At 39.5% G+C, this 11,956-nt stretch overlaps 1 protein-coding gene and 1 long non-coding RNA gene across 2 annotated transcripts in view; one reads left to right on the top strand and one right to left on the bottom strand.

Moving 5' to 3' along the window:
• The first annotated feature begins 911 nt into the window (after positions 1–911).
• Positions 912–5,270, top strand: LOC149117567 (uncharacterized). The gene is made up of 2 exons (XR_016203833.1): positions 912–1,243; positions 5,014–5,270. It is a non-coding gene; the product is annotated as an uncharacterized LOC149117567 (long non-coding RNA).
• Positions 5,263–11,956, bottom strand: part of LOC110040319 (uncharacterized) — a 42,357-nt gene continuing 35,663 nt past the window's right edge. The window contains exons 9-13 of the mRNA XM_089277510.1: positions 11,584–11,901; positions 11,053–11,283; positions 8,915–9,239; positions 8,274–8,402; positions 5,263–7,615 (exon numbers count right to left, since the gene is read on the bottom strand). Coding sequence (XP_089133636.1) covers positions 7,395–7,615; positions 8,274–8,402; positions 8,915–9,239; positions 11,053–11,283; positions 11,584–11,901 — 1,224 coding nt within the window. The 3' untranslated portion in view covers positions 5,263–7,394. The remainder of the gene's footprint in view (positions 7,616–8,273; positions 8,403–8,914; positions 9,240–11,052; positions 11,284–11,583; positions 11,902–11,956) is intronic.

Raw genomic sequence — 11,956 nt, 5'->3', positions numbered from 1 at the left:
TTAAGCGCCAACGCTTGCTCCAAGCAGGGTTTGTAGCACATATTGGCTAAGTCCATAAGGGAATGTCTCTCTAGGGACTAAGTACATTTCTCCAGTGACAAGTGCCTCTCTAAAGTAGACAGCCTATGAAAGACACGAATGCAGCTGCCTTGAAGGCATTAATACACCCTGTTGTGCATGGTTACTATCCATGGAAACATCAGCAGGGGCTTCCTCGGTCACACCCGTTGATACTGGCACTGATGTTGAGGGCGCAGTGTTCGTACCTCTTTACAAAATGACCTGAAGTCTCCTTCAGAGAACAAGGCCTCCAGCAGAAATAAACAAAGAGCGATGTCTGACTAAATTGCAAAAGAACCAGGCCCTGACCATTAGCATGTTCACAAAGCTAGATAGTATCATTGTAACAGCATCAGTTCATTAGAATAACACAGAGGCCTATTAGGGTAAGGCGTAGGGACAATCTGCAGTCCTTCCACCAGTGGCTCACTGTCACTCTTCTCGGTTGAGCTTTGCGAGTTGGCTGACTTGACTCGTGTCTCCCGGCCACGCCCATCTAGTAGTATGTCACCACCCCAGTACGTGAGTATGTGTCGAAAGAAAACTTGAGATTCTATCAAATACGATTAGCATTACAACCAGACCGATTGCGTGTTGGAGAACGCTGAATTACACTGTGCAACAGGCTTTTCCGGTTTAACTGTTTTTCCACCTGTCCACGGTCAATGCAATATGCGCGCCAACAGGTATCTGACTCAGCTGAGCTAAACTCAAAATTATTTTGCTTAGTGATCCCTGTGATACTTCGAGAATCATCTGGTGTTTCAGTGTTGGCGTTAAGAGCTAGAGACCACTTAATCTTCCACGGCATACAGATATTCGGAATTTCCGGGAGTACCCCCGCCCCCCCCCCTCCCCGACTGTAGCTACAACTAAAAGCCATTCAAGAACAAGAAATAATTGCTCCTGGATAGGACAGCTTTAAAAAGCGCATTTCAATCTACTATCACTACTTTAAACCTGTAATTGCGAAATGTTGAACATTTGCGCGAAAGCAGTGAAAGCATGACTGGGCTGCTCCTACGGTTGTGTGACAACTTTTACTGAGTCTCGAATATCAGCCACGCAGCATGGTTGCCGATATAATAAAAACAGATTCATGAGGCCCCTGATTCTTACAGCAGAAAGCTTGGCCTCTTTAAGGCAATGTGGAGTGGTATTGAGGGGAATCGATGGCTTTTAGGTATGTTTTCTATAACATTTTCGGATTAAATTAGTCGTATTAATATTTCGTTTATTTGTTTCGGGTCAGACCGTTTCACTTCTTGTTTCTAATTCATATAGGCGAAATTTATTTCGAACTTGCCACTACACTTTTAAACTTACACTTTTGATGACCTCGGTTTGATTTTGTTGTTGTACCGGTGATACATTGCCGAATTAACCTCTCGACTTCTTGAGCTTGAACGGAGATCGGCTGTTTAGCAATTAGAATAAGGGCGCGATTTAGATTTGCCTTAAGATATTTCAACTCGATTAATTTACAGTCCTTTAACGTCCTTAATGCTAAACAGCATTCCAAGTTGACCCATTATTGTGTCTTAACGAACTTAAAGCGTTTTGGTGAATCGAAAACATCGAGGTTCCTGGAAACCTCTGTGCGTTTGTTATGAGAACCATTCACAGTGTTGTTTACATTAAGGAAATACACGCGATGACAAACTAGACATGACGGCGGACAGGAAATTAAAGAAAGATCGAAAACGTCTAAAAACAGTTTTTATGTATTGGACATTATGAGGATATTATATTTCTGCTGATAGCAGTGAATTGCTTAATTGATTGAATTGATTAATGATAGCCTTTTACTTTCGCTATTGAAATTGATTTGTCTCTTGTTCGTGTATAATTGTTGTGTCATTTGCGCCCAACACATTGACCTAGATTTTCGTTTTTCTCAAAGGGAAATACTGCGAGTTCGAGCATGAAACTTGGCATGGTATATGTCTAATAATGATATTTTAAGGCTGTAAAGTAAAATAATCGGAAAGTGAGGTACCAGATGCGTTTTTATGCTGTTAAACATGACCTATATTTTGCCGTTACTTTTCACACGCTTCATAGGTGTTTTTAAAATGGTTTGGAAAACCACTATATCTACATATCTGAGATTAGTTTAAAACGAGGAATAAATTAGAGTGGTTGTTTCACATTTGTGCGAAGTTTGAAGTCAATTTAATTTATTTTAAGACTTAAGCAGCGCTTCGTCCTCGCACCTTATTTCGGTCATTTTATTACAAGAAAAACCGCACTTTGACCGCGGTTTCAAATTTTCGCGAATTTCTGAAAAATAAAAATTCGCTGGAACCTTATAATATGATTTTTAGAATTAGGTCACCTAAGGGTATCTTTGGGCAAAATATGAGCGATTTGCCAAATGGGTCGTTGACCGGCGTTTCTCGATCCTAACAGTCAGCCATTCTTAAACACTGTAAAAACCTTTTGACGGCATTGCTTTTGACCCACGAAGTAAACAAAGAACAGTGTTGTTTCTTGATGCCTTCTCAAACACCTCATGATGATATCGATACAACTTGTTCAAATCCCACCCTACCCCTCCCATGAAGTGTTAAATTCCCCACCCCAGAATCAACAACTGACGCACATTCCCGTGCCCGTGGGACGCATCAGCTAATCAAATGCCCGGGGTACGCCCAGTGAGGATCATGTGATGTCTCTATTTGATCGATTCATCACACTCTTTTAAATTAACAGTGCCTAATACTGTAAGCTCTGCAAACTCCAGTTGAAGAGCGATGAGGCTTTGAAGGTATCACAATCTACCCGTCAGGGCAGGAAAATATCTCAATGATATCGCCTTCGTGACATTCACCACGATAAACCAAGCGTTATAACCTCAAAACAGCGTGTTCACCTTTATTTGCGTCATTTGGTAGACATATTAACATTCTTTATTCCAAGAATTGCCCTTCCTTGTTTATTCAACACAAGGAAGTTTATAACAGTTGCAACAACTATTGCCAAGTACAGAAATATACCTTCTAAATCATGATTAGGAGAGAGACTGTTACTTCAATTGAGACATTTTTTCACTTGTCCCGGTTAATTTTTTTTTTGTTGGTTGGCCACCATGATATTTTAGATCGTGCAGGCTGAGCTTGATTGACGGATTGAAAACGCAGCTGACCCCTATTAAGATCCTTATTAAGTTAAAAAGTGTTTTTGTTAACCAAAGGTCTAAACCATGCAACCACAGAGAATTGAAATTACTATAACCCGAAAACACAAACATTAATTGTTGTTCACTGAAGCAGGGAGTAGTGTTGGAAATACTCAAGGCCAAGTCTCACACCTTATGAGTAAAATACCATTTGCGAAAATTGTCATACACTGGTTCTGCACTCTTTTCGCGTTTACACGTTTCCAAAGAATCAGAGCTTGCTCCAGATGAAGAGCGATAAGGCTTTAAAAGTATCGCGTTCTACGCGCTTAAGTTATGGCAAGCGATAATCTCAAAGCAGCTGGGCGTCTTGATTGCGTTGATCAGGTTAAATCAAGCGTTAACCACAAAACTGCGTCTTTTTCTTTATTTGCGTTATTTGACAGGCATATCACCGTCCTGTACGCCGAAAAAAAAACACAGAAAACTTGCGCTTCCTTGTTTAGTCAACACCAGGAAGTTAAAAACAGTGACAACGAATATAACCAAGTACAAAGCTAAATCGTTTAAACTTCATTAAGACAGGGACTGTTACTCGTTCATTTCTTAGATTACTTTGATTTGACGTTGAAAAAAACGGCTCTTTTTGCCACAATAATTTTTTAGATAATGTTGGAAAAAGCCTGCTTATCTGCACGTCCTGAAGTAAGGAAGTCAAAATACACCGCAGCGAAAGTCACGTAGGCCACCAATAGATGGGCTGCCATAACACAACATTACGATTTGTTTGACGTCAATGACACAGGCTTCCAAGTCTTCCGAGTGTAAGGCCAAGGTAAAACGGCAAAGGCGCTTTAATGGTTACGATCAACGCATTCAGTTTTCTCCAGTCCTAAACGATTCCGTATTTAGTGAAAATTATGAGAGACTGCAGCTGTTAACTCAAATGAAGCAGAATAATATAACATCCAAAAAACACTAATCGGTTAAAGAGTGAAGAGAATAGTCTCGCTTCAGTTACACTTCATTCGTGTATTTGTGTAATTTATAAATCACAATTTTAGATTAAACACTGAAATGCTCTAGGTTGTTCGAATGCAGACATTAGTGCGAGCCGAAAGCAAATGGTAATCTCGGCTAATAGGGAAAATAAAACGCATTAGGCATAAAACATAAGACAGACGCATTATACTTTTTAGGACATATAACTGTTCTAGGTAAATGAGATACGCATGCACTGTCCAGACCGATGATAAAATTTGTAATCAAGCGACGGCAGTGTCTCTCACAATAGCTTCGAATTCTTTTGCCACAAACGATTTTCTTTTTAGCAAGTGTCAAGAAGTCATATGTCTGTAATAAATCAAATTTAGACTGCTGGCAGTCTGTTTTTCACTCGAAATTTACCGGGGGATATAAGGGGAGACGTAGCCTAAAGGGGAATGGGACGAGACATGAGCGCGGCACGCCTCATTCCCTCTCAGCCATATTGTCCTTTTTTGTTCGCGATGGGCTAAACACTCATCTAAGTGACCCTCAGAGAAAAAAAAAAAAAAACGGCTTCCCGGCAGCGTCTATTAATAAATGTAACTTCCTTGTGATTGCTCTTGCGCCATTTTAAGTGAGGGGTGAAGTTGTTCAAGACTTAATGGTATCTTCGTTTCTTTGTTCATGATTAACGCGTACAATACGTTCAACTTTGCATGCCTTTTTTCATCAGATGTAACATACACTCTTTCTTTGTATCACATACAACCGTTAGTTTTCAGTATAACAAAATGTTTCTAAGTTAAGTTTATATAATAATACAGTCATTTTAATTTCTACTTTAGGAAACACCTCAGACCACTAACATGGAAATCAAAGTTGGATATCTAATTGAAGGGCATATATTTCCCAGCATTCGGCATGTTGTCTTATGAAGTTATGCTGCAACAAAACAACTCAGGAGGAATTCTTGACTCCTAACATTTGACTCGAGACAAATCAAGACAGGTGTAATGTAAGAGGAGCTTCAAAAGGTCACTGATAAAGGACATCCAACAGCTAACATCGTAAATTTAAATAAAACAAAGGTTACCTCGGTTAATTTATCCCTCTTTTTATTATAATCCTTGCTGTACATAAAAATTATATTTCCTATCTCATCAAAATGTTTCCTTATAACTTATATGTCGCTGAGTTTAGAGCACTATAATGATATTGTGAAAACGCTTACAGTGCAACGACTCAAACCGCGGCCGCCTGAGAGTTTTCAATCAATCACAGTACGATTGTAAATGGAAGACTGTGAGTTTGTTTGTGATCTCACCAGTCATGTTCTAGCAGTGCCATGGTTAGCCGTTGGAATGGAAAATTTTCATTTGCTGCTGAATGCGTTCAAATTTCATTGACTTCAACAGCACCCGCGATAAACAGGCAATAAAAGTAATTTTCTTTGAGACCAGCGCTTGGAACACAACTCGTCAAGGTCCAGAGGTAAAATAATTATTTGAAGCAAACAATTTTCAGTTCGAACAAAGCAACAAAATAACGCTAAAACTTTGAACGTGGTGCCGTAAAAGTGCGACCCAGCGTGGAGAAAACAACTCTGCACTGTCTAGCGACTGTTATAATGATTGCGAACACAGTTTGGAAGTCGGCCAATCCTCTAAAGACAGCTAGAAAGTAATTTTTAACTCCGTGGTAAATATCATTCCGACACCAACAACAGAACAACGACATATTCCGCCTACTTGCTAGGAGCACTAGGCGCTAGGAGCGCCCATTCAAATTGTCTGTGCTAAGTTCAAATTATTTTTGTCGCTCCGGCGTTTGTTTTGCTGCTCAAGTAAACGCAATTTGTATGTAATTTACAGCCAACCAGAATTGTGTGTTCCAACGATTGACATTCAAGATGCTACAATATGATGGATGAGATCACAAACAAGGTTAAAATTCTTATGGCTCAAAATTATGGTCTGATTGCTTTAAAACTCTCAGGTTGTCCCCGTTGAAGTCATTGCACTACAATGTTCTAAGACAATTGCCTGCAAAACTTTCTTCAGAACTTTCTTTTTGTGAAAACTTAACAGTTTGCTCTCACGCCGCCTGCGTTGCCCTACAAGCTCTCAATTCCCAATCATTATTAGAAATACTAATTAATTTTCCGGACAATTGATGCCCACTTCTATTCAGGTCTGTTTTCAGAATCTCGTAATATGCCAAGACAGCGTTTCCTGGAATAAGCAACTATTTAGTAAAGAGGCATTTTCGTTTCTAACTAATTAATAGACAATGTCGAGTGGGTCATCAAAATTCTAAGGAGAAAAAACTAGATATAACTCCCAGGCCAAGGGACCAAGCATTAAAGACTCTTTCCCATACCGTATGTTGACACAAACTATGCTAAACTAAAAAACCTACAATATTCCAATAAGTAAATCTACATTAAAACTCGGCGAAAATCTGTTCAAAAATTAAGAGCCACATAAAAAGGTAACTAAAATAGTCTTGAATGCGAGACAACATTGACCCGTGGAAACTTATACTAATTTACAACTAGTTTGAAACTAAGTGTTTCCTTATAGTTATAAAGTGAAAAGGAATCAAACACTCTTATCTAACGCTGACTTTGGATAAACTAACATAATTGGTGGGTGTGAAGCAATCTATACTGATCCATTATTTTTGTCAAAGTAAATTAGGTCCCTATACTTACGAATGACAGCGATTTCACAGCACTTTTACGTAGATTTTTAGTTTCTGAGTAAGAGAACTAAGTTGAGTATGAAAGGTGAAATCTAAACTTACTTAGCTACAATCACTTGCTTCTTAACTCTACAGAAAGTGAGTTCCTTTTTGCTAAAAAAATAGACCTTAAAATACTACAGTAAAATTTCTCGCACAATAGTCAAATGAAACAGAAACAAAGGGAAAATGACTGTTTTGGATTTAATTAATTGCAAATAATCAAGTTTATGCTAGGTTTAAAAAAATTTACTTGCTAACCTCTAAATTGCAACTAACAGTAAAATATCACAGAAGCATCGAGGTAAATCGCTCCATGGCTCTGTCATTTTGACTGAACAACAAGGATCAGTAAAGTTGCAACTAAGCAAGTTTGTTGTAAATATATTTTATGATACTTGTGTAAAAACATAACTGAATTCGAACACAAATGGTCGAAAAGTTAAAGCTAGAAAAATCAAAACACGTGTTTGCCACTACAGGTCTAACTGGTTAACAATGTCACTGCAAATACAGCTTCTATCATGTTATAAAACGCTTTTAAATCGGAATAATCAGTGAATTCCAAGTTGTAAACTCGCCGACCTGTTATGACGGACGCAACTTGTCCCAGGTTCCCACTTTGATCAGCTCCGACTCTTCGCTTGCGCCAGGCATACTTCTGGGCACTGGAGACGAGTCGTCCTGGCTGCACCATGCGGAGGCCTGAAAAGGAGGATTCTTGTGAGAATTTACTACCGCATTAGTTTTACATATTGGTAACCCTGCGCACGAAGCACCAGTTTCTCTTGGAAATGGAGTCACATGTTCACTAGCAAGTCATAAGTTTTACTATTCCAAACAAGGCCGACCCTCAGCGACTAGAAGTTAGTTTAGTTTCGGTTTTTAATAGAGATTTAGTAGTATTGTAAAGTTTTCAGTCGTCACACTAAGGTAACGAATGCTATGGTCTAATGGAATAGTTCTTTTTCGACGATTACATCTATAATGAGTAACTTATCGTTATAAAAATAAAATCTAAGAATACACTGGTTGAGACTTGCACGTGCCAACTGACAGGCGTATGGCACAAGGCTATATAAACAGGATTTGGTCGCATCATTGGACTTTGTTAAAGGAATAAAGACACCTGACCGTTCTTATCTTCATAGCCTGATGAATTCGAATTTTCCCAAACTATCATTCGTGTTGGTATGAAGCTATGTACGTAAACCCCGTCATTTTCTATTTCCTGAAGTAGACTTCATAAGGCAAATCTAAGGTAAGGTAAGAATCTTAAATTGTTCGAAACTCTGCAACATTCTGTAGTCAAGAAAACTACGTCAATTCTACGAGTAAATAACAGCTTAACTAGTTTTGTTACCTTTCAGGTCAATTATCCTTTTGGTTTTTTCGTTCTCATCCGTTCCTCCATCGTCCACTTTTGACTTCAGCTCAAGTTTGTAAGAACCCTCGTCGAAGAAAAGATCTCCAAAGTGTGGCCATTTGTTGCCTAAAAAGGAAGAGGGTATAAAAGTTAAAAAAACAGCTCAGCTAATTAATGTAAGGATGTAAGCACTGTCGGGTCATCTGAATTAATTGTGGAAAATGTTCCTTCAATTCAAGAAATCATTTGTTTTTTTTTAATTGTCGTTCTTTGTCTCCTTCAGGGTTTAGGCGATTCGTGACAACTCAAATTATGGGTGCCAAGTACAATATATGTTGCAATGAAATTGATGTAAGAATGCAACGAATATGTGTCACACTTGTAAATGTGACACTCGCGTATCTGAATTTTGTTGATATTGCCTTTCACCTCCATTTCTAGTGCTCGTTAATTCCTAATAGTTTCTAGTCATTTGCCTAGCAAAAAATCAAACCATCACTGTCGGATTTGCCTGCTCTATAGGAATAAAAATTCAGCGCGCCTTCAAACCATTCTCTGAACGACACAAAGATACTCGGAGGCGAAGTAATAGCAGTCAGCCAACTTACCATTATTGAAACGTTGTCAGAGTAAATTACCTTTCTTTGAGTGAAGAAACACTTTTACTCCGCTGCAAAACTTTTCCACGGCTCGTCTTTGATGGAATGTTCTTGAAGGTCTGGGGAATTCCTTGAACAACATGCGGTAGTTGAATGCAAGGGCTGTCGCTAGGATACTGCCTGTCACGGGAGCATGGGGTAGCTCACTTAAGGAGTAATGGTCACCAGGACAAACGAGCACGGCTGTCCCTCCATTTACCAGCTGGCCCCATACCTCCTCGGCGCTATCTGACTTGGGGGGCCGAGTTGGCGAGAAGCAGGTGTTTTGGCATTTGAGGAAGGTGAGAGGACCTCGATAACGGACCTAATAATTGAAGAAACAACAATACAACAGGACAACAATACAACAATTTTATTAATACGCCCGAAACGCTAACTTAACAAGACGCCTAAAGGCGATTCCGTAGGATGCTTTGGCTAGGGAGCGTAGCATTGGAATGAATTGTGAAGTTACAGTAAAGTGCCACGATTAGTCAGTTAGATCAGCCATAGAAATCACTGTAGAAACTCTTGAAGAAACCGTCACTGTGTTTGTAGTGGAAAATAGGGTAGGCGGAAAATTACTGTGCGAGAAGAGCCTCCTTCCCCGGCTCCTATTTCTTCTTTCCGGGTGATCTAAAACGTGGAACGAGAGTGTGCATGGTGTTTAGAAATGGCATCAAAAATGGCTGAAGTAATATTGCAACTTGGAAAATGGAATTTGCTTTTTTCTCTAATGAGGCCATATCACTTACGTTGAGAACTGCCGGGGGATCTTTGAGACATGAATGGTAACGCAACATTTTCATTATTCAAAGACTAAAATATTGTGAAGGGCTGTATTGCCGTCAATGAACGTAACGAATCTACTAAAAAATTAAAAGGCTAAAGTAAGCTCTTTTCTGTGAGAGAAGAACTGAAGCACGTTAACAAGAGTATTGATTGTCTCTTGTGTGAGAGAAAAACGTAACGCAACGTAACGCAACTGGTTGATAATGTGTGCTTGTTTATTCGAGATAACGAAAGGATTAAAGCTTCCATGAGTAGCATGAGGAATTCTTCTTAACAAATATTTCCCTTTGTATTTATAAATGTTAACAGTGGAACACTGAAAATAAACTAAACATCGACTGGAATAATCCTTCTCGCAAACACTATTTACATGCGCGTTCTGGTAAACACGTAAGCTCAATGTCAGCAACAATACACAAAACCTCAAACATGCACGTAGCATGACTGTCGACTCATGGATTGAACTGCGAAAGTTTCGATAGAGTAAAACTCTCGAGGCTTAAATATCTTCAATTGCAAACCAACAATTATTTGAGCGAATTTTTGAAACGGTTGGTGTCGATGCTTTCCGTGCATTGATGGACTCCTTGAGTACTGGTCGAATGAACATCGTGTGTCAGGTTGCTCCAAACTTCTTGTTTAGACTAAGCGTTAGGCACGTAGGCCGGATGAACACGCAGGTTCGGTTGCTGAACGTTGGTTCGATGCGTAACATGGGACGGATGATCCGCGAACTCTATGCAATTTTCACAGTTCAATTCAATATACAAAGTCGAAACATTTCTAAAATGTCTTACCTTGTTTATTTCCTGAACACGTACACGTTGCTACGAACACTACACTGTCTACACAAGCTACTCTTTGTCAGAATCGCAGAATCTTTCGAAATTACATTACTTTTACTCCTGTCAAAGTCATGTCATCTTGGATGTGCTTCCAAGAATAACCCAATAAAAATAGTTCCAGCTGTGACGTGCATTTCATTGTCAATCAAATTTGTCGATTTCCGTCGACGATGAAAAAACCTTACCGTGGCCTGCCACAGGCATCCCACGGAATAATGTCAGAGAAAACAAACAATAAGCTAGAGAATAGATTTTGAACAACCCGCAGTTAGCATAAGCTAGCCGTGGCGGACGTGAAGTGGAAAAATATCTATATCCATACAAATATCTCTAGAAAGATTAAACCTTCTGCCTTATTCTCAGTAAGTGAAAATATTAGTTTGTAATTTCATTCTGTCACTTCCTTTGGAAATCGCTGGTTCAAAATGGTTTATAAATCTCACGAGAGCTTGTTGTATCTCTTTCTTCTGTGATTACAATTCTACAAAATATGTCTCTTACCTCAGGAGGCTGCCATTCGTGGTGTGTTCTGCTTGCAATAGTTTGATCCCTCAGAAGGGACTCTCGGAGGGCTTTCAAATTATAGCTGGTGAGTCCTTTCTCGAGGCTCCTTCTCTGTAGTTCATCTAGGGCCCCGTCTTCGTTGTGCTCCTCTCTCAGCTGTCGGTATTCATCAGCTCCCATCTTAAGGGAATCTAACGCTAGCTTCTGCATGAAGTTTTCGAATTGAAGCTGCAATCATAAAAATAGATATATCTACTTCATCACTTCAATCAAGAAACGTTCGAGAACCACCGGATATTTGTTCAGCTACAACCAGTATCAGCGAAAGAAGCAACATGCCATATATTTTCGCAAAATGTTGGAAAGTGGTCAAGTGTTAGACTTTCAGTGCTTCGTGCATATAAATATACACAGTGCTTTCTTTATATTATATGAATAGTAATCTGACCCACTTCTTAAAAAATCTCTCAACCCAGTAAAAGAAATTGGATTAGGGTCAGTGGTGCTAGGACAACGTCCTTCACGAACCTTAAGATGTCGACGTTGCGAATTTACATCTTCCTGCATGGAAGCTAGCCTAGTGCTGATCGTCTGTGAAAGCGGGGACCAGGGAAATGTGTCGATCATTGCTACACATTCCACCCTCTGGTTCTGCTCTGTCAACAAGGACGCCATTTCGTACGCAAGAAGCCCTCCGTAGGAATATCCGCCAAGAAAGTACGGTCCATGGGGCTGCTCTATGCTGATCAGTTGAACGTAATGTGCAGCAAGTTCACGTACTCCACCCCAGTCCTCACTCACTACTGTTGGGTCAGTGAAGCCCAGTGCATAGAAGGATACCAAATCCTAGTAAGATATCGATATAACATATCATAATTCTGAGTGACAATCGTGGCAGGAA

This window comes from Orbicella faveolata, unplaced genomic scaffold, assembly GCF_042242905.1.
Source record: "Orbicella faveolata isolate gen_17 unplaced genomic scaffold, um_ofav_v1 contig_12, whole genome shotgun sequence".
Classification (NCBI taxonomy): Eukaryota; Metazoa; Cnidaria; class Anthozoa; order Scleractinia; family Merulinidae; genus Orbicella; species Orbicella faveolata.
Note: the sequence above shows the minus strand (reverse complement) of the source record. Positions and strands in the feature narration are given on the sequence as shown.